This window comes from Ambystoma mexicanum, chromosome 1q, assembly GCF_040938575.1.
Source record: "Ambystoma mexicanum isolate Mex_15411 chromosome 1q, UKY_AmexF1_1, whole genome shotgun sequence".
NCBI classification, from domain to species: domain Eukaryota; kingdom Metazoa; phylum Chordata; class Amphibia; order Caudata; family Ambystomatidae; genus Ambystoma; species Ambystoma mexicanum.
Genome location: NC_090922.1, coordinates 617,152,857 through 617,174,303, shown reverse-complemented (window position 1 = coordinate 617,174,303; position 21,447 = coordinate 617,152,857). Strand labels below are relative to the sequence as shown.

Below are 21,447 nucleotides of genomic sequence, written 5' to 3'. Positions count from 1 at the left end.
ATGAACTATGGGAGTAGAGTAGGTCACACTTTGGCAGTTAAAACCCTAAACTGTCTTTAGGAATTGGTGCGTTATTAAGCCCATCTGTGAAAGTGCTAAAGAGGATTATTATTATAAGGGTACTTACTGGGCGCATACCTAGCTTTTGGAAGCAATGCAGCACTTTACAATCATATAAGTAAAGGTATATGGTTAGGGAGTAGAGAAACACAAAAGTGGGGATCTAACAACAGGGGAGAGAGTGCAATAGTCAGCAATGGATCTACAAGTAACCAGGGGAGGGAACAGTGGGGATCTGATTACCCAGTCTCAGTTTAGGTGGGGAGTGGTTGGTGTATGGACCTAGGAGTATCCATTCCTCCTAAGATATACTGGCAAGACTAAAAGTGCTCAGTTTCACTTGACTAGCATAAACATATTGTGACTTTGGTTTTGTCAGGCATATGGGGCTGACTTGGGAGATTTCTACTTCATGTCATGCCTGTCTTTCATAGGAGGGGCCAGGCACAGCAATATTACAAACTGAAGATCTGACTTCCATATTCTCAACATTATCTGAATGGTTATGTTGATCATCGTGCTTAAATAGAACAGCTGCTCCTTCTGGTGTTGGGTCAGTGAGAACCTAAGCAATTACCATATCAGGTAGGTAGAAATGAAGTTGACACATCAAATTCAATTTTTGGTGTCTGCCTTCAATTCCTGCCGACCCTCAGTGCAGAGGACCTACAACTTTTAACAAAAGAAAGGAAATGAATACTGGTCTTTGGAAACATGATATAGTTTGCTTGATAAATCCAGATTGCTGCTTATGGCAATTATTTGAAAAAGAAATAACTGTTGTTCTCAAGCACTCCCACACAGGCCTTTGGCACATTTAAGTGTGTGCAGATGGTTACTGCTGCACTCTGTTAGCCCCTTTGAACTTGCAGTTAACAGAGACCAAAGGTTGGAGAAAGCCATGAGGGCAAGAGAGGAATGGAGGCCGAGCTGTGCTTTAATTGAACAGGATAATTTAAATAGCAAGCTGTGCTACACAAGTGTCAAATCAATTAGCAAACCTACAGAATCGCATAGCAAATTGCTATGCGACACTGCTTATTTTATACCTTGATAAAAAACAGAATAGCTGCTAGTCAAAACACCAAAAGGCAGTGCCTGAAAAAGCAGCTGATCTGTGACATTAGACATGGTTACATTGTCAGTCCTAGGAGGAGCAGATATACATTGTGAATGCAGGCATTGGCCATGGTACCAGGGGAGCCAAATACTTATTTTAGAGAACAATATTATCAATAATGCAGACAACCTCTAAATGGACATTGCATGTGTCAAAGGAGCCTTTGCTCTGGCATCCAAAATGAGCAATTTAATGCTACCTTCCCATTTCATGACTTCAAAAGTATTGGCGAATGAGGATATAGAGTTTATAAACTAAAGCATAAGAGTGTCCTTTATTTGGCAGCATGCACTGGGTGTTGGCATAGCACATTTGAGCCCTTTCCGTATGCCAATCAGGCTCAACTATCCTTTGAGAGTTTTTTCACTTTGGTAGGACTCAGCAGTTCCAGACTCTGCTTCTATGTGCATGAAATTCGGACTGGTTTATATGGGGAAAAATAGTCTACACCAATGCCTTACAATCTTATACAGATTTAACTACATTAAAAATGTTAGTAATACAGGGCACAGACCTGCAAATGTTTATATAAAAAGGCACATAGGCAAAACAAAAGAACAAATGGATTCCAAAAATGTACATTTCATGATTTCTGCTTCCGAAGATGGGGAAAAAAGGGAATGAAGAATAAATGGCAGTGCGTTTATTGAGTGGGAACCTACAAAAAGAACTGAAACAATGTGATTCCATCCCCCCTTTAAGTTTATAGTTCACCCTCCTCTTGCCAGGAATAGCAGAACAAATGCAGTCTCATCCAGCAGGTTAAATACAGAACTTTAATTTTATTATAATAATTAATATTAAAATAGCTACTATTCGAGGGCTTTTCAAAATGCACAACATTTGATAAAATCCCTGTGGTGTAGGGCGTATTGTTCAGAAGAGAAAACTGGGGAAATAATACATAATAAATAATTAAGAACCAACATCTTCATTCAGTGTGTGCGTTTGCCCTTTTCTTGGCAGACAAGTCTCCACTGGAGGTGCTACGAGCCCTTATATTCCATTATATTTGGGTACGCACAAAGTGGGCGTACTCTAGATGGAGAGTGCACTAGGGCTCCCTGCACTATGCGGGAGAGAGGGACAAGGAAATAGCAATCTAGAGAGGATTGCGAAGGAGCTATGGACTGCTTACCGGATATGTTGTCTATGGGCTGTAAGAGGGTCAGTTGGTCGTCCTTGTATTGCATACTATTAAAAAGAAAAATGTTCTTCCTCTACCATGGCTGCTAATGAATCAGAATGTAAAGGAGGTTGTCTCCTACAAAACTTGAATTGATCTCCAAAAGCCAAGCTCCTATACTCGGAAACCTGGATTTGTGTTTTATGTTCCTGCCTTAAGTGTGAGTGACACACTTCAAGACTTGCTGGAACTCCCAAAACGACAGTAGTTCAATACATTCTACCCCAGTTGAGATTGGATCTTCTACTCCATGAAAAAGATTTAGTGAATTGGAAAATGCCTGAGTGCAGATGGTATATACTCTCCCAGTTTCAGTTAAGTATTCCGCTACTAATGATGGAGCCACTGTCTAAGCTGCAATATGCAGGATATTCAGAGGCATAAGTGGTTGCTGTTCCGCAGCATATCAGTCACAAAGAAGTGGCATCCTTTGGGTTGCCAAGCTCAGGGAGAGAACTCCACCTTTCTCGTGTCACATTCACTTTGGTAACAGGATTTGTGGAATGTTGGCTTTTATGAGGTCGGTGTTCCTCTCTAGGTTCCCCTGAAGGACGACTTGAAGAGCCAAGGAACCTTCAAGGAAATGTGGAGTTCACCTTATGGCCTCCAAGTAGATTCAATCAATTGACTTTTTACAGTAGGACAAAGAATATCTCATCTAGGAAACAAAGACAAGCACTTACAGTTCAGTACACTAAATAAAACGCACATTTTTCTTTCAATCTGAGGGAAAAGTCATCAGACTGATTTATACAACATCAACTGATTTATATTTTTCCAGTTCATGGGACAATGTTAAATGTTTTGCTAAAGTGTCAATTTATTCAGTCTTGCATCTGATTATGCGTATTTTGAATGCCCTCAGAGAGACATCTTTGCATTCGATGCCTATAGGCTACATGGACAAGAGTCAAGCTCAAACAGATCAGCATTCAGGTCGTGTGTGTAGCACTGGGATGATGACCTTGGAAAACACTATGTTCTCAAAACCTCACTTTGGTGTACCTGAATGACACCGTTATGTACAGCTCCTCCAATAACAGGCAGCAGGTGAGCTCCTCATGCTCGACAAATGCCATAAATGGCCACTTCCTTGATAGCCAGTGCCTTCAACAACAAGATGGGAACGGGGGGAAAACACAACAAATAAAAAATAGCAACTTTTTAAAAAAGATATTTTCTACATTTGCAATCTCCTTTAAGGTATGTTACAAGCTTCTTTAACTGTACATAGCCAGAAACGGCTTTCAAGGCCTTCACAATATTTACACGAGAATGCGGATGGAGAGAATCCATGCTTGCTCTTCTCTGCATCAGAAAGGCATGTGCACTTTTCTTTGCTTAAATATGTTTACATTTATATATAGAAATGTTCTCCTTTTGCTTGTCATTTGGTTTAGCAGCATTCTGAAGGTATGTGTCCACACGGGAGGCGGAGGAGGACCTCCCAGCTGGTGGTTAGCAGCTGCTGTTCTTGAATTCACCATTCTCTGTGATGGAAAGTTTGGTAGGGTTAGTTGGCGAGACTCCGTTGCGCACCTGGACGCTGTAACGCTCCTTCACTTGCGTCAGGGCACTCATCAGCCTCGTGTTAGCCGAATCCAGTGACACAATTCTCTTTTCCTGTAAGGAACACAAAAAAAAGAGCATCAACTTTAGTAAATAATTATTCTTCAGCACAATACCAAATAGCACAGGATATCCTAATGTTTCCAAGTCCTCCAAAAATATTTCATTACTCAATAATGTTTGACCTTCATGGCATTACAAGGTTTCCCCTGATGATCTCCGATTTAACAGCAATCATCAGGGCCAATATTGTTATCTAGTAGTAAAACGAAGCTTGGATCATCTCAGTATCCTAACTGATTTCATATCTTCAAAGGAGGTGATGAAGCATAATCAATTATAGCTGGCTCTAGTGGTGAATATTAAACAAAGACACTTTGCTCAATTGAATCACTACTCTGTTGTCTGTTTGACTGACTGAATCTGAGGGAAAGGTGGAGTTGGGGGGAGCTTTTGGAGAAAATCTCTTGGCCATATGTACTCAGGAAATAGGTAGCGGGTAGGAGAATTGTTCTAGCAAGGTGTATGTATATGGAGAAAGCAGGCAGATGTATTCTTCCAACAGGGTCTACCTTAGGGGATGGGTGGTTGAACTCTCTATAAGGGTGGATATGCAAGACTAGAGGGGGATTGCACCAGGAGGATGCACATGCAGGAAGTCAGGAGAAGTTGTCTCAAAGATCATGTACATGGACGGATGAAGGTAACCAAAGTGGGTTGTGCCTGGTGGAATAGAGCAGAAAAGAGGCATCTCCCATCAGAGTGAACACAGCATGAAGGCAGCAATTCTGTCAAACCTGATATACCCACTGAATGGGAAAATGAGGAGATTCTCAGATTGTTTATAGCCAAGAGAGATCAGGATGGAGGAAGGTGGACACATTCTGAGGTGTGTTGGTCTGTGAATGCCTGCTGGAACATGGATGCCAATGGGTGCTTTTAAACAGAGGACAGATAGCAAAAGTGTGGTTTATCTGGAAGGAACAAGTGAGGCTGTAGATTATCACAGAAGGTTCCATTTCAAGAGAGGTAGTTTGAATTCTCCAGTGAGGTTTGAGACAAGGCCACAGGTGGGAACAAGGAGGATGGTAGTGGGGTGACCCTTGGAGGCCAGGGAGCACCTCCCACTGTTTGATGCTGGCCCCCGGTGGTGGTATATGAGGGATCTATGAGACTCCCAATTCTATCACTAGCCACATGCGAAGAGGGTCTATTACCCCTGCAAGAATCACTTGTGGCTCGAAAAGCATACAAGGTATTGCAAAAGGAGGAGTGGGAATAAAGAAGAACACCACACCTACACGCCTACATCCATGGGACTCTGCAAACCATGCGTTACATATAATGAGCCTTGTCTGCTCGAGGGAGGCAAGCCTGCGTGCATTGCTTGAGAATACTGCCATAGGACTGGTTCCCCTTAGAAGATGAAGTCCATATTATTAAGTGAAGTTAGTCTGAAGGCCTGGCTGGCTCCCTGGGAAATAAGTTGGCCAGGAGATGCGAGCCCAATAGTTGTCAGACCACTTCTTAACCTCGGCATGTACAGCTACAGGGTTGTCTGCAATGCAATACAGACCACCTACGTAATTTGCATATGCTTTACCCAATCACCAAGCCTGCTCTCAATTCACAAACAGCTGACATCAATCTCACATTTACATTTACAAGGCATGGCCCAATCTGCTAGAGTATATGAGAGAGGCAAAGCAGAGGTGAAGTGTGGGAGTTAGAATTCATAGTGCAGGAGAGATGGAGAGTGCAGAGTAAAGCATTTTGGAGCAGTGACGAGGTGGAAAGGATAGAGAGCAGAGTGCGGGAGGAGGAAAGGGGAATGCAAGAGAGTCAAGAGGAGATAAAGCGAGAGAGGGAGGAAGAGAAGGAGAGGCGACAGAGAAAGCAGTGAGGAGGGAGGAATTTGTAGCAGTAGTGTAGGAGGGACCTTACTAAGAACCAGATGGTCTAGCCTAGATACCTTTGAGAGACTAATTTATTTAGTATGATCAAGTGGGGAAAGCTGATAACCTACGGTCCAACCAGCTGTCTTTTTCCGGGTGCCCGACCACGGTCAGAAAGCCTAAGGGTAGTAGGTGGGGGATAGCTTGCAGGAAAGTCAAGGAGGTCCAATGTATGATCCCCATGTCTTTGCTTTTAATCCACAAAGGTAGCCTAGAAAGAAGTGCAGGACACTAAATCCCAGAGACAGAGTGGTCAGGTCCAGGGGTAGAAGGGTGTGAGGTTTACATTGGTTGCGGGGGTGTTTGGGGTCAATAAACATTTTATTTTTACTATCTTACTAACTGTGGTTTGAGCCTTTATCCAGGTGCTCAGAGTAGGGAAGTTATCCCAGGCCAAAATGGTGAATGAGACACTACACTCTGATTGGCTTCTGTGAGAATAAACAATCTATGTTCAACATTCTAAACTGCCTTTCATTAGTGTAGTCCAGGAGGCAGGTTGTGTTTGAAGTAACTTCCCCAAGTAAGGGCCAATATTTTCAGCAGCAAGAAGCAGCCGTTTCAGGGTCCACAGAAAACGATCAGAGAATCAGGAGACAGGAGTTAAGAGACTTTAGAGGAAGACAGCAACTGCTTCAGTCTGCAGCTAAGTGTTACACGTTGTTTGATGTATACATGTATTCTCTTCAAGTTGTTTATTATTTAAACTCAGAAATGTACAGGCAAGTGAAGGCAGTAGAGTGAAAGAAAATTAATTTAAATGACTGTTTAATCTATGGCTGCGCGTGTATTCCTAAAAGCAGCACGGTCAGAGCACAGGTTCAGGTGGCGAGTTTATGAGAGAGCGCGCAGTTTATGAGAGACAGCACAAGGACAGACGTTTAGTTACTGGCATCGCAGAGCAAGTGTGTCAAAAGCGCTCCTATTAGTATTTTCATTTTTCAGAGATGAAAGAAAATGAAACAAAATGACTGACTTTATTTTTGAAGCAAAACAAGAGTTCAGTGTCATCTGGTGGGCATTTTCTGAAATGCCTGCATGCAAATTAAGAATCCGTTTTTCTCTGACATTTGCTTGTTTAACAATGTGTGCGGCTTGCAAGGTTGTTTAAAATACTTTATCTTCAAGTATGGTTGAATAAGAATAATATTAAAGGAAGTTAAGTCAGCGGAGCTGAAACCTAGGACTGCAAGAAACGCCAAGGCATAGAAAAAGCTGGAGATTTGTAGTGTGTAAGACTAAGCGCTCCAGTTAAAATATCATGTGCAATTTGGAAAGGCTTCTGTCAGTTAGAAAAATGTTTCCTCAAAGACTTTTGAAAGGAAGATCAACAATCAAGAAGTTTTTTCTTGAAACTTTCCCTCAAGCAGTAAAAGGAGGGAATTGGGGTACAGAGAGAATTTACAAAGGGAACAAGAAGAGGGGTTAGGTAAATTAAGAATGTTTAACCTACTCGTTTTCATTCCCATGCAGATAACCTCCAGTGTCAAGGTAGGGAATCTGAACAGTTCCTTATTTTATCCACTTCCCCTTTCCCTTGGGGGGTGGTTCGGGCTCTGCCGTAATTCAATTAGGTAGAGGGTGCAACACCTTTGAGGGACTGTGGGATTCAGCAGCTCCTGAGGACAAGTTTTGAAAAAGCAGACTTGGCAGAATGAAAGGCCAAATACATTAAGCCCTCCTGAGTTGTTTGAACCCACCAAGTTCATTCTGGATGTCCTAGGGAAAATGATTAAGAAGACAGACGAGAGTTTAGGGTGGCTCTTAGTGAGAATGTGGGTTTAGTGAGGATGGTAGAAGAGTTAAGCAAAAAGGTGGCTCAACTACAAGAGGCGTTGAGTTCCAGGTCTCTTGACGCTGGGTTTAGGGAAATGCATGATCCCCTGGTTTTCGGAAAGGGAAGAGTCAGGAAGAAATGAGGCAGAAGATAAGGGAGCGGTAAGGAGAGTAAGATTGTTCCTAATGCCAGTAGCCTTGGCCCCACTGGAACGGTTTGGGGGTGGGGTGATCTTAAGAAGTTTAGAATCTTTTCAATTCAGTGTGAGTTGAATTTTTTGAGTAGACCAGAAGGGTTCATGAAGGTGTGAGTTAAATTTTATGAGCAGACCAGAAGGGTTCAGGGTTTATGAAGGGTTCACTAAATCCCACAGAGAGAGTGGTCAGGTCCAGGGGTAGAAGGGTGTGAGGTTTACATTGGTTGCAGGGGTGTTTGGGGTCTGAAACTGCTAAGGAGACTCTTATCTTGTCTTACTTGTCAGGTGAGGCAGCCACATGGGCAGGGATATCTGATAGCCAGAGACATACAGCTCCCAGTGATTCTAGGCTTTTCCAACTAGAGTTTAGTAACATGTTTGACTGGAGACAGATTACGCTGGAGGTTGATGGGGAGCTCTTAGAGCTGAAACAAGGAAACAGAGATTTGGTTAGTTACATTACTGAGTTAAAATCTTTAGTTCTTGAGATTGGCTGGCCTGAGGAGAAAAGAGCATCTCTGTTTTACTGTGATTTGAAGGATGTCTTGTCCTCAGTTGTAGACAGACCGACTTCCTGCGAGGTGCTTATTGATCTCGTTATCCAGTTGGCTTTTCTTCTAAACGAGAGACGGGTGGAGCAAAGGACAGTTGTGGGAGATGGGAAGTTAAATCCCTGAGGGGAAAGACCTAGGTTAGACTTGGTCTTCAAGGAGAACAAATTCAGGACACAAGAGCAGGTTGGTAGGGTTAGAGGGCTCCTATCTAAAGAAGGAAAAGAATAGACGTAGGGAAAATAACTTGTTTCTGTACAGCGGTATGAATGGCCATTTCTTATGAAATTGTCCTAACACCCCCAAGCGATTGCCGTCTCCAGTGGTAAAGACTCAACAGATTGCTAATACTCTTCAGGCTGCAGTCCCTAATATCACAGTGAATGTATCCGTTTTTTGAGGCAACTTTGAAGGCGAGTGATCCAGTTGTGATTGATTTGGGAGCCACAGGAAATGCTATGGATTGGGGGGTGGCGAAATCTTTGGGAATTCCCTTTGTGAAGAAAGCATTGGCGGGCAGGTGAGAGCAGTGGATGGTTCAGCACTTACTTATGGACTAATAACACATGAAACAGCTCCTTTAACAATGATCATGGGTGAGAGTCATGTGGAGGAGTTAATCTTGGACTTGATAGATAAGCCTCAGTTGAAGATTATTTTGCAACCCTCATATTGATTGGAGTAGGCGAGTAGTTGACTAGCAATCTGATTTTTGCAAAGAACATTGTATTGGGCATCGGCCGTTGGAGCGGTCTGGGTTTCAGGAGATAACTGTGGTAAAAGGTTTGGCTGAGAGAGGATCTTTGTTGCATTCTATAGGCGCAGTGGTGGGAGAATTACCGGAGTGTTATCAAGATTTTTTGGATGTTTTCGATGAGATAGAGGCAGGAGAATTACCACCACACAGGCCCTACGACTGTAAAAGTGACTTAGAACCAGGAGCTACCTTGCCTTGTAGTAGAGTCTATGACCTGATGGCGGAGGAAAATGACTACCTTGAAGAATATCTAGCAGAGAATCTCGCCAAAGAATTTATTAGACATTCAATCTCCGTCAGCCTCTCCTTTGTTTTTTGTGTCCAAAAAGGAGGGAACTGTCAGGACATGTACGTTACGCTCACCTGGTATCCACAGGTACGCGACCCAGCCAGGTTACTCGCTGGTATGCTTCTCAGCTTTGCCCTGATGTGGTCTGTGGAGAAGGTTCTGCCAGAAAGTACAGGTGGACTGTGTTCAAAACTGACCGACTGGGGTAAGTATCCTCCCTCCACCCCGTATGATTTCAGTCCCTCTGGCGCCCTCTCCTCACCTTGTGGTAGAATTAGGCGTGCTCTCCGTCCTGCCTTCTTTGCAGGGCCGCGTTGTCTTTCATGGGCGAGTGCGGTCCAGTTACTTACTGACGCCGGCTCGTTTAATATTGTTCAGGTAGGTCTTATTGCTGTTCTTTAGTTTTGTTGCTATCCTGCATGCCTTTCTTTGTTTAAAGTGTCTTTTTTCTCCCTTAGGTATGCGGAGCTTCAGCACGGCGAACTGGCTTGGTTGAGCCCCGCTGGTAAATGATGGTGCATTAAGAGTACTATGATGCGGTAAGTAAGCGCTATGCACAGCGCTGCGAAGTCTTGCCTTTGCTAACCTGTGTTTTCCTTCCTTGTAGGTCGCGGTGTTCTTCGGCGCGAGTGGTATGTCCGGAGCGGTGCCAGCTGAGAGGCGACCAGCCAGGTAATCCTTTTGAGCAGTTTGTAATTTGTAAATGTCTACAGCTTTCTTTAATTTTGCCACTATCTTCCTCTTTCAGGTCGTTCTGTCCAGGAGGCGTGCAGATTCGAGGAAGCTGTTCTCAGTAGCTGCAAGTGTTTAAAGATGAAGACTGCAGGTAAGATGCTGCTGCTAATGATGTTCCTTTTGTCTCCTTGCAGGTTCTGCTTCTCCGAGGTTCGAGGGAATAGCTGCACACGGTGAGCGTCACGTTGCAAGCTGCAAAGTAAAGTGAAGCGTGTTGTCTTGCTCGGGTGTGGTTTAAATAGCCCCAACAAAATAGTCCAGGTAAAGTAGTCCCTAGGCTACCACACCCCAAACACTAGACCGCATAGCTTGGTTCTTAGGAACCAAGCTATGTGGATGCCTCCATGTTGGCTGACAATACAATAAAGTAGTTCCCAAGCACATTGTTTTTCATGGTGTATGAGCCTGGCGCCATAGGCGCCAGGACTGGCCCCATGAGGGCTTTTGAAGAGGCTCTAGAGGCCCGAGTCCTGACTCCACCTGGCCAATGGGTTTGCCAGAGGGGGTTTTGGGCGAGGGTCGTGACAGCTATTGTTTATCGGGCAGTTATTAAGGTCACAATCAAAAATAGATACCCCCTTCCACTCACCTCAGAGATATTGACTCAAATTCAGGGCTCTACTATTTTGGCCGTGTTTGAAAGGGAGATGAGTGTAAAACGGCTTTCAAGATCAGATTTGGGAGTTCCTTGATATTTTCGTGGTTGTCTATATTGATGACAATCTGATTTTCTGGAACAACATCAAGATCATGTACGACTCGTCCTTCAGAAGTTGAGGGAAAACCATTTTGCCTGACTATTTGCATTTAATTATAGTAATGTTATATTGAGTGCACACTGGGATTGAAGAGGATGCGCAGACACTTGAGTTTTGCTTTTACTGAATTTTCACTCATTTTTGTGAGACTGCGATTCACTTTGAAGAATTAAGTTGAACCAAATATTTAAACACTTTGAAAAAGTGGTGCTCACAAGAATCATTAGATATGGTCGAACCAGAAACGTGTGCAGTAGTTGTGTAACCTGTTGTTTAGCTGTAGGTTGTCACTCCTGACACATACATGTCTTTGTGACACTGTTTACCAACTTTTAGGCAGTCAGGAATCAGCCATATTCTGTTTGATTAGCTTCAACCTCCCTTCACCTCCCAACTTACATTATTTCATATTGGGGCCTGGGCCCGGGAAAACTAGTGAAAATATCAAATGCCAATGAAAACATGTTAGCTGGTCTGTGAAATAAAGACTTCAGTTTCCAATTCTAAAAAACAGAAAGTGAGGAGGGTACATACCAGGTAGTTTGGAGAGGGAATGGATGTACATGTGAAAATATACCAGGTGAAACCACTGAACTGCTTTGAACTAAACTTTATAAGGCCATGTTATGTTCCCCCACATGGCCATGGCAAGCTCCCAAACATTTGAAGTGTGATTAGTTTATACAAGTACCTCAGCATTATGTGAGAAGGGTTGCCAAGGAGTGCTCTCAAAATCAAAATGATTGTTATGCAATGCTCGCTGGGCTTCCTCCGTTGGACCCTTGAAATCATTTACACGCATCCTTTTTCCATTCCAGAAATCTTAACCCTGGCCGGACCTTCTGACTTATGTATTAAGCCCTCACATTTCATTGTGTCAGGCTATCAGTTAGCAAAACTATGGGCACCAATCTGTGAAGTGGACCCATATTGTAACTACAACATCAAACATCAGATAAGACCCATCTTATCCTTTCAAAATCTCTGGCCCAATGTTTCTTTTGGTCACTCCATCCCAATGGTTTCAGTCCCATCTCGCAAAAAGTGACAGGAAGGCCAAGATGTGGACCACCAAGGAGATAGTCTGACAACAGGTGAGGTACTATGGAAAGGGGACAGGACCTCTGTGTCTGGGGATGCTTATGTGGGAGTAAGTGAATATTTTTAGCATGGATGAGGTGTCTGTTTGGGCAAGCTCTCGTTTGTATCTGGCCTTTAAGCTGAAGTGCAGCAGGTGGCAGGCATCTCCTTATGGCAGGCATCCTGGTTCAGAATTGGAGCGTGCTCTCGGCCTTCCACCTGCATCCAAAGAAAAAAGATAGGGCCTATTTTTTTGTATACTGGCGAGTAATATATCTCAGGAATGAAAGATAGAAAAAGAGGAAAGAAGGGCAGCGGAATTCCTCCCACTTTACCCCAGGGTACGATGGATGACTTTGACCTTCTGAATTGGCATTATTGCAGTAAACACATTTTACAAACAAGTAGCAAGACATATCAGGCCCCCTGCTTCTTTCTCCTTCCAATTTACCTGTTCCTATCCTCGTCTGCTCCACATCATCCATGCAAGATGGTCCAAAAACGATAAATATGCAAGGAGTATGCTGTCTCCACCTCCTCGTTTGCGCCACAAACCATCTTTGTCAGCAAGGCAAACATCTTTGAATTGCCTGTGATAGCGAGCACTCACAAGCACAGAGTTGATTGCATTCAAACGACTCGGCGGAGTCCCAAAATTATTCCCTGATGATATTGTTGCCTCTTTATCAGTTCACAAAAGTATTATGGCAATGCGTGGGAGTGTGTGCAGAGTGTGCCGTCATCAAGGGCTTGTCTCCCGATGTTGCATAATCTGCCATAGCCCATCGCTCAACCCTTGCTGCAGGCCTTCTTTCATCTCCTAGTGACTACTATTATAGCTGCCTTCCTTCTACGCACAGTGCCTGCAGCCGCTTGCCATTTCAGCTGTGCATGTTTTGGTCTGCAGTATTTCTGAGTGATCACTGTTGAGTAAGGAATTTACCAGGCAAACAGATTTCAGGTGTTATTCTATCCATTTTTTAAACTATGGTGGCAACTATGAGAAGCAGGGTGGGGAGTCGGGGTGGGAGGGTGAATGAAGGGACATCTACTTCAGCGAGTTCCAAGGGTTTGCCAGTGAAATCTGGCCCGGCAGATCTGCCTGCAATCCCAATACAAAAGCATAGTCCCGAGGCGGAATCACTATCAATCTCTGCCGTGGCGCCGGAGGATGGGAAATCCCTGCCTGAGGATCTTGGCACGGAGGTTGAGCAAAAAAAGGGAGTGTCTCTCAACCATCTTCCCTGATGATATTCTTGAGCCCCAGGAGTTGCCAGGTGAAACAATTAAGACTTATACTGGCAAGCTTGATCAACTACTGAGTAGACTGGAGGAGAATATACAGGACATGGTGTCGGGAGACGTGTGTTATGTTATTTCTTACGCGCTGCAGCCCGTAGTGTCTGATGTTTCTATGTTGGTCTCAGTGCTTTCTCATGAACTGGGCAAGCGAGTTAGACTCTCGCTGGACTTTAAATCTAATCAATGGAAAATCCCTGGTGAACTCCTATGTTTTTAGCGAAATCATGTTACAGCAGCCGGAAGCTCAACACAGTGGGTTTGCCGAGGCAGTCTGTTCTCTCATGCAAAAGTCATCCAGTGGCGGTAGGCTCTGGGGGGCTCTGGATGACTCATCTCCTAAAGAGGTTTGTTCTGCACAGGTTGTGCAGGAAGTGGCAGATGGTGCCCCTAGTGACGACATTGGGGAAGAGGCCCTTTCGAACAAAGCCAGATGCCACAGTAATAGATGGATTATCTTTCCCGGTGCTGGCCCGGTTACTGGACTCCATGGATAGGGGCTAAGAGTCCTTAATTTTGAAATGCGTAAGACAGGCGCTGAAAGATCTCACAGGGAAGGTGCATTTCTTCGAGGGATTTATAATAGTATCCTCAAGGCCTCCGTGCCAACCTGTCTGCTGTGGGAAAGATAAGGTGGAGACTCACCCTGGTAGCTGAGGTGAGCCCACTCTGCATGTTCAAGAGAATTTGGTGTTGAACTCAAAGCAAAAGTAGATTGCCCTAACGTGCAGTGCCTCCCCTCAGTTTCTCTCCTAGGAGCTGTAGGGGCAATGGTCCAGGATATCCTTAGTAGTAGCCACATGGAGGCTCAGTCCCCCGAACATAGGGCAAATCCTTACCCATTTAAGGGAAACACAGTAAAGAAATTTAAGAACTGCAGGATGCCTAGTAAGCAAAATAACAAGGGGTCTCGTAAATGTATAAATCACCAACATTTGCAGCCTCAGTCTACTCATGCAGTTCAGGTGGTTGCTGATCAAAAGCTGAAAAGTAGAAAGGGAGCCAAAGGGTCACAGGGTCCTGGACCTAGCCTCTAAGGGGGGTTGGAGTTCTCCTCGAGAGATCTCTGTGGGCCTAAACGTATTGGAAATGAGGTGTCACCGGACCTTAGTAACATCTCTGTTTATTTATGTGACGACAGTATTGACAAACTCAGGTTGGGGGTGGGGGGCAACGGGGGGAGGAGTTAGGGAGCCCATGCACGCCAGCCAAATCAGACACTGATCCCGGAAATAGGGACCGGTAGCGGTAAATATTGCATCTTAAGGTGCCTAAATGTTGTAACACTGAAGGGGAGCAAATCGCACTTAATTCCATCTACGAGTAAAGATGCAGGGTGAGTGCCCCAAAACAAACCGATTCTTTACTCAATATTTTCCAAAGCTCAGGGTACTAAAGACCCCACCAGATTCCTGACTCACCACAGATGGTGTTGAAGAAGGCTTTTCCCTTGTTCCACACTATTGATGAAAATAGATGCAGCCCTGCTAAACGCATGTCACTTCCAGACAAATTAGAGGTAAGAATACCACTTAAAGGGAGGGAAAAAAAGTTGTTAAAAGGGGGCAAGTCAAAAGAGGCAGATATGAGAGTTGACAACAGGTAAACTGTTAAATGATGCAAATTGTGTACTCCTGAGTCAACTGTTTGACAGCTCCAGCAGGATTCCCCTAAATCAGCAATATATCCTTTCTCTGCTACTTGAAATTCCAAGCCTCCGATTGGTCACTTCGGAGGACATCATAAAAGTGGAATTTCTGTATCGTCATTGCTTTGATATTTTAAAACTCCATCAGCGCTCCCAAGGTTTTACAAAAATGCAATTCTGGAAGAGGAGGGTGGGTTTCTCTCCATAGGATTTTATGTGGCTGATTGGGGGGTAACTCTTAATGTATCAACGCAGAGGGAAGGTTTTGCGCAAAAGGGAGAGGGCTCAAATGGGCCTTCAGGGGACTCCTTGTATTACAAGCATGAAAAGGGTGGGCTTAGTCATTATGCACTGCGGGCTAGGTATTGGAGTCAGACCGTTCCTCCCCTAGACAGGGGAAGAAATGCCTGGGATGATTGACGGACGGTGGGTAAGATTCTATCTTGGAATTGCAGTGGGTTTTCTAACATGGGGAACCAGGCTAGGCTTGAACATTTTTGCATCATTTGTTTACAGGAAACTCTGTTGATGGATACCACGCTTATGGAGGGGTTCGATTTGAGGTTCGTTAAAGCCCAGCGAGGCACGAGTGGTCAGTCCTATGGGGGACTTTTGATAGCGGTTAAGCGTAATCTAGCCCTGAAAATGCGTCACACAGATCTCAATAGAAATGACATGCTGGCAGTCCTTTTGGAGTGGCCTGCCCAGGACCATAAGGTACAATGGAAATGTCTTTTGGGAACTGCGTGTTTAAACCCGGAGCGTGAGCGGATGGTGGAGGCGCTCTATGCGCTCTCATTTTTGTTGTTGGGCGAAATTCCAGAGGAAGGAGCCTCATTAATGGTGTTGGGTGATATCAAATCAGAGTGCCTGCAAAATCACTGGTAGCAGACCCCAAATAGGATGGAAATGTCAGTTGAAGCCCCAGATTGGGGGGTTCTGGTCAGGCAGGAATTGGAGGCATGGGACGTTGCACTATTAAATGGCAATTGTGCTTTACTTGGCATAATTCTACTTGGCGCTGTACTGTGAACTACTTCTTTGTCTCGACTGACCTTGTTGAAGCTGGTGTAAAAGCCTGGAGGTAGCCCAGAAAGAATTAGGTGACCATTGCATGATTACTTGTGAAATCCCTATGGTTCGTTTGGGTGGTACTAGACCTCATGGGTTGGCCCTGGAGTTAAATCCCTGTAACTGTGACGTAAAATGGACACATAGGATCTCTGAGGTTTTTGATGACCGTATTTCCAATTTCTGGCCATGTAACGACAGGAACCTAGCTTCACTAAGGGGTTTTGTGCTCCTTATTTTTACTACTCTGTGTGCCCTGGTTTCAGCCAAGAAACTGGCACAAAGATCGAGGACAATGGGAAAAAAAAAAGATGTGTGCCTCGATTAAAAACATCAGTAGGAGCAGGTCTGTGAATGTGCATAAGGACGTCGCGTCCATGAAAAGGAGCTTTAAGAACTGATTGAGAGGTCATACATTCTTGATGGCCATCAATAATGCAGAGAGAATGCTGGGTTGCATAAAACACAAATAGGTTCTGGCAACTTATTAAGCCTAAGGGGTTAAACCAGTATTTACAGCTTCAAGGTATCCCGGAAGAGGTATGGATAAAGCATTTCAAGAAGCTGTACGTGAGAAATGGCGTTTCTCTGCAGTCCCTTTTCCCATATGTGGGTTGGGAGGGGGCTCTCTCCTGGGATTTAGATGATATCCTCTTGATTTAATCCAGTAAAAAATCTAATGTCCCTGGCCTAACTCTCAAATTCAACCTGATGCTGTGGGCAGGGGTACTGTCACGACTGTTCGGAAACATTTGGATCCAGCGGGGAGTACCTATGTCATGGGGTCAAGCATTGATAGTCCTAATTCTCCACGGGGGAGATTGCATGTCGTCCTTAAGCGTACCATCCAATATCCTTGTTGGACTCTGCAAATAAAATATTTGCTAGGGTACTTCTGAAAGAACTGCAAGTCTGGGCTGCTGAGTTGAATAACTTGGATCTTTGTCAGTCGGGCTTTTAGAGAGGGGTGGGGAACTTGCTTAATAATGTTGTTCTATTCCTCCTGGATGCCCAGGTAAAAGATCAAGGAAGACTGGCTTTTCTGGCTTTCTTGGTGTTAGGGAGAATTCTCAGAAATGTGCTAATTCCCTTCTAACTTAGAGACCCTCAGCTCTTTTTTTGGTGGACTTTAAATTTCTAACCTGGAGAGAGTAATACCTTTTTCCCCACTCTCATGTATTTGTCTGTGATTTGGACTCTGTTTCTTTTGACTTTGGAGTCTGACAAACTCCATAGGCATCATCTTTACCATTGTGACACACATCACCTTCAGTGCAATGATACAGGGAGGTATCTTAGATTTCCCCAAGGTTTAAATACCTTCTCTTGGTGAAAGTACTGTTTCCAAGAGCAGTGAAGTGAACTTTTTTTTTAACTTTCTAGGGTGGAGTCTGTGCAATGCATGCTCCCAGGGCTGCAACCAAGCGCACAAGGAGAATAAGGTTTTTTCTGGTGAAAAAGGTTCCGTCTCCTGTCCCTTGGAAGGGACGGTCATGCAGTATGGAGGAAAGGGGACGGGACGTACGAGTAAAGGTTAAATTACTTTGCATTGGAGGGTTTAAAAAGTACTTACCAGTTTATCAATTACCTTTGTTTTATTCCCATATCTAACCTTTGGACCAAACTCAGTATTGCTCTAAATGTACCAGTTATGAATCAATGTCCACAGTGTCCTAGCTATTTGAGTAACCCGACGGTGTAGGAAGTGTCTGTGTGACATCTCCAATGGGTATCAACTGATTAGAGAAACTAAGAGTGTGTTTTCAAGTATATTTTAAAGTGTTACATGTTTTGCTCCAATCTAAAGAAGTCTTATTCAACTGATTGTGAAATAAATTAATAATTGTTTTATCAAGTAAACTTAAGTATAAGTGTTTATTTCAATAACTAATTGTGAAACCTTACAGCTCACATTGACCCCTCTTGAGATAAGCCTGGCAGCTCAGTCACTCTACCAACTTGTGCAGTACATGCTTATAGCAAAGGTTGGGTTAACTATTGCCAAGAGGACAAGGCTGGTGCAGTCTCCCACAGAGTACTGCGTACAATCTTGCCTAACACTTGGATATAAGCAAAGCCTTCGACCATGTCATGAGGGCAGTTTTTTGGGGAACGCTAAATGCAAATGGGTGTCCTCGTCCTTTAATTAGTATTTTAGAAGCCGTCCACTTGGGGATGAAAATAAAAATTATATTAGATGCCCATGAGTCCTCCTCGGTCTGGATTGAAACAAACCAAGGTGTACGACAAGGGTGCGTCCTTGTGCCTTTCCTCTTTAATTTTTATATTAAAGACATGGCGGTTTGTTGCGAAACAGCGCAGACTAACCCCCCGGTGCTGGGATCAGTAAAGTTACAATACCTAAATTATGCAGATGATATAGTCATTTGCGACATGACCCCAATTGATTTGCAACGGTCCCTTTATAGCATTGCTCTTTTCTTGGGGAGTCTGGAACTCACAGTTAACGTTGTGAAGTCTAAAGTATTGGTCCTGAATGCTGGCTGCTCTAAGTGGAAACAATTCAAATGGTCCCTGAATGGGCAGAATGTACAAACCGTGAACTCCTTCAAATATCTAGGCTCTATAATGTATTCCAAGGGTAAACGGGCATAGTGAGGGACCGGAAAACAAAATGCCTAGCAGCTGCTTCTCAGTTGACGCAATTTGATTATAAATTTGAGAGATACTCGGCACTTCCATTAATGTAACTATACAGGCAAAAGATTCTCCCAGGGTTAATTCACGGTGCCCAAACTTATGATAGAAGCGTTAATGTGGAAGAAGGTCTTGCATCTCCCACAAGTGGTTGCATTGGCGGGTATCCTCCATTAACTGGGACAACTCCCAATGCACATTTATATTGAGGGGGAACTACTACAACTATTTTCTAACCTCTTGGCTCCCCTGTCGGCGTCCTTCTTTGTTCTACTTAACTCCATGCTGGGAAAAGAGAATTGTAGAGCATTGGAACAATGGGGACAAGTCTGTAGAGTGCTGCTATTAAGAATCGAGTCGTCAACTGCGGAACTGGTTGGAAACCCAAACACTAAAGTAAAGCTCTATAGGTATGCCTGGATTGAGTTGATGGCTGAGTTGTTGGCTTATCAGTGCTTTAATGATCACTTTAGGTGGTCATTTAAAAACTTTAATGTAGTCTCTCCATACCGGAGGAAACAACTGTATAGGGATTTCGGTTTTAAAATTCTAAGCCTAAAATTAAACGTATTCCCGACAATGGAGGTCTTGGGGATCAGGGGAAATGTCCAAAGGGGTTTGCATTTGTGTTCATTCTGCAAGAGCAAGGACGAAACGTCATATCATCTATGCATAATCTGCCCAGTATTGTCTACGCTCAGAATGGAACAAGTTTTGCCTTATCTGCAGCTGGGGCTGGAGGAGAACTGGATTAGGATTTTAAACACTAAAGAAATCACGATTTTGGTAAGAGTTTTAGACTTCTTGGAAGCTGTCTTTGTGTTTTAATAATTTTACTGGAAAAATGTAGACTGTTTTATCAAATGTATCAATGAAATGTTATTTTTGTATCCTAAATTGTGTTAAAAGTCCAACTTTATGAATGGTAACACAATAAATAATACATTTGATCTTTAAGGTGTCAGATGGGGAATCTGTCGTTTTCAATAGTATTCTTCTTTCTATCCCAATGCAATTAGCCAATTCCAGTTTTACATTTATGTCAACCTGTTACTGCACTTTAAAAAATAAAAAAATCAAACTTAACTTGTAGATAACTATTTCAAACATGTGGCTATGAAAATAATTCTGAAACCCAATGAGTTATGGTAACCCAGACCCACAGTACCTCGATGGGGTGGAGTTCATTCAGAACACTATTAAGAACTTTGACAAACAACCAGTGCTGGCTGATTGCCAACTAGTTAAAAGGCATGTCATTGTCTACGTTCATTGTAGTTAGCTGAAAAGGGGGAGGGGGTGGACTATAGTGTGTGCTTGGAAGCTCAAAGTGAAGTGAGTAAGGACTTCATTTTAGGGCCACATGCTGGGAAAGCAGGATCTTATCACTGAAAGAAGCAACACAGGGATAGAAAACCTATTTGCTATCTGTGCATTATCTACTCCACTTGCGTTGGAAGACTTTGCCTCGTAACACTTCATAAAGAATAAACATGCTTTTGTTTGAATTTCTAGATGGTCCACTCCGTGTTCCCTGTTGGATGCATCTATTCTCTGCAGCTCTAACGTTTGTGCGGCATAAGCAATAACAGGACGTGAGGACAAATAGTTAGCAACTTAAACTACAGTTGGTAAATAAACGAGAATGTGTTTTCTGGGGACAGCGCATCTGCTGCAGCAAGACCTGAAGTACACAAAGTAAAATGCAGTCAATTTAGTTGTGGCATGACAATCGTCTAGATTTTCCAAGTTGCATCTTTCCATTTTTTGTCCACAGTCTCGGCCACATTAGTCTTTGTAAATGTGCCAATGCATAGTAAAAACACAAAACATACAAGAGAGACAAGAGATGGTGGGCAAATATAAACGTTCTTCTCCAGATATGGTGCCCAAAGGTTGCAGCCAAGGTACAGAAAGCAGATTTTACAGACAATAAGTGGGGCCAGCAGACAACACCTTTTAAGCATAGCCACAAACAAATGTTGGAACAAACAGTGTTCTATGGCGTTTAACCAGGAGGCAAGTGGCAGGCGGCAACAGACACAGTAAAAAGCTGGAGTCGGAAGCATTACTCCAGGTACTGGTAAAGGGGTGGAAAGTGAGAACAGACAACCAATCAAGGCACCTCTGAAATACATTGCAGCTCCACGAGACCTGCTTCCTGCCTATAAATTACCATTTCGATCTTGATTTAGCTTTGTGTGCAAGTAGATATGCTACCCCTTTTCTCCACATACCATTTGCATTTAGACAAACTGGACATCCTGGATCTTTAGATCTCCCACAATCTCTACATCAAGTTCAAGTCTAGATCCCCTAGGTTCCTGCACCATGTAATTTACAGATCAGTTAACCTGAATTTGGCATGCACATATATGCTGGTGTAAGCCCCTGGCATTCAGCAATCTAGATTGAGTTGAACTGATTGACAAATCTGCTCTCTATCCCAGGAATCCTCCCCGGTGGGAGTTGTTCTGTCCACAGCTATTCAAGGGTTTTAAGCATTTGCTTTCTTCCCCTCAATCCCAAAAACAGATTATCTGTAGCAGGCCTATTCAACCTCTCTTTCTCAACCTACAACACAGGACAGAGCTAGAAATCAGCCTCTTCTTGGCATAAAAAACGGGGAAAAATGTCCCAGGCATATACGTAGACCGTTAAGAGCAAGATGTGCAGTATGCCCGACATTCTCTGACAAGGGTTAGAGTGCCAGCAAATGTAGCCTTTCAGTAACCAGT

At 43.6% G+C, this 21,447-nt stretch overlaps 1 protein-coding gene across 8 annotated transcripts in view; it reads right to left on the bottom strand.

Moving 5' to 3' along the window:
• Positions 1-1,942: 1,942 nt before the first annotated feature.
• Positions 1,943-21,447, bottom strand: part of RASAL2 (RAS protein activator like 2) — a 1,332,618-nt gene continuing 1,313,113 nt past the window's right edge. For 7 of the 8 annotated variants that reach the window (XM_069641161.1, XM_069641162.1, XM_069641158.1 and 4 more), the window contains one exon: positions 1,943-3,989. In XM_069641161.1, the coding sequence (XP_069497262.1) occupies positions 3,825-3,989 (165 nt within the window). In that variant the 3' untranslated portion in view covers positions 1,943-3,824. The remainder of the gene's footprint in view (positions 3,990-21,447) is intronic. The other variant, XM_069641160.1, reaches the window with a different exon arrangement.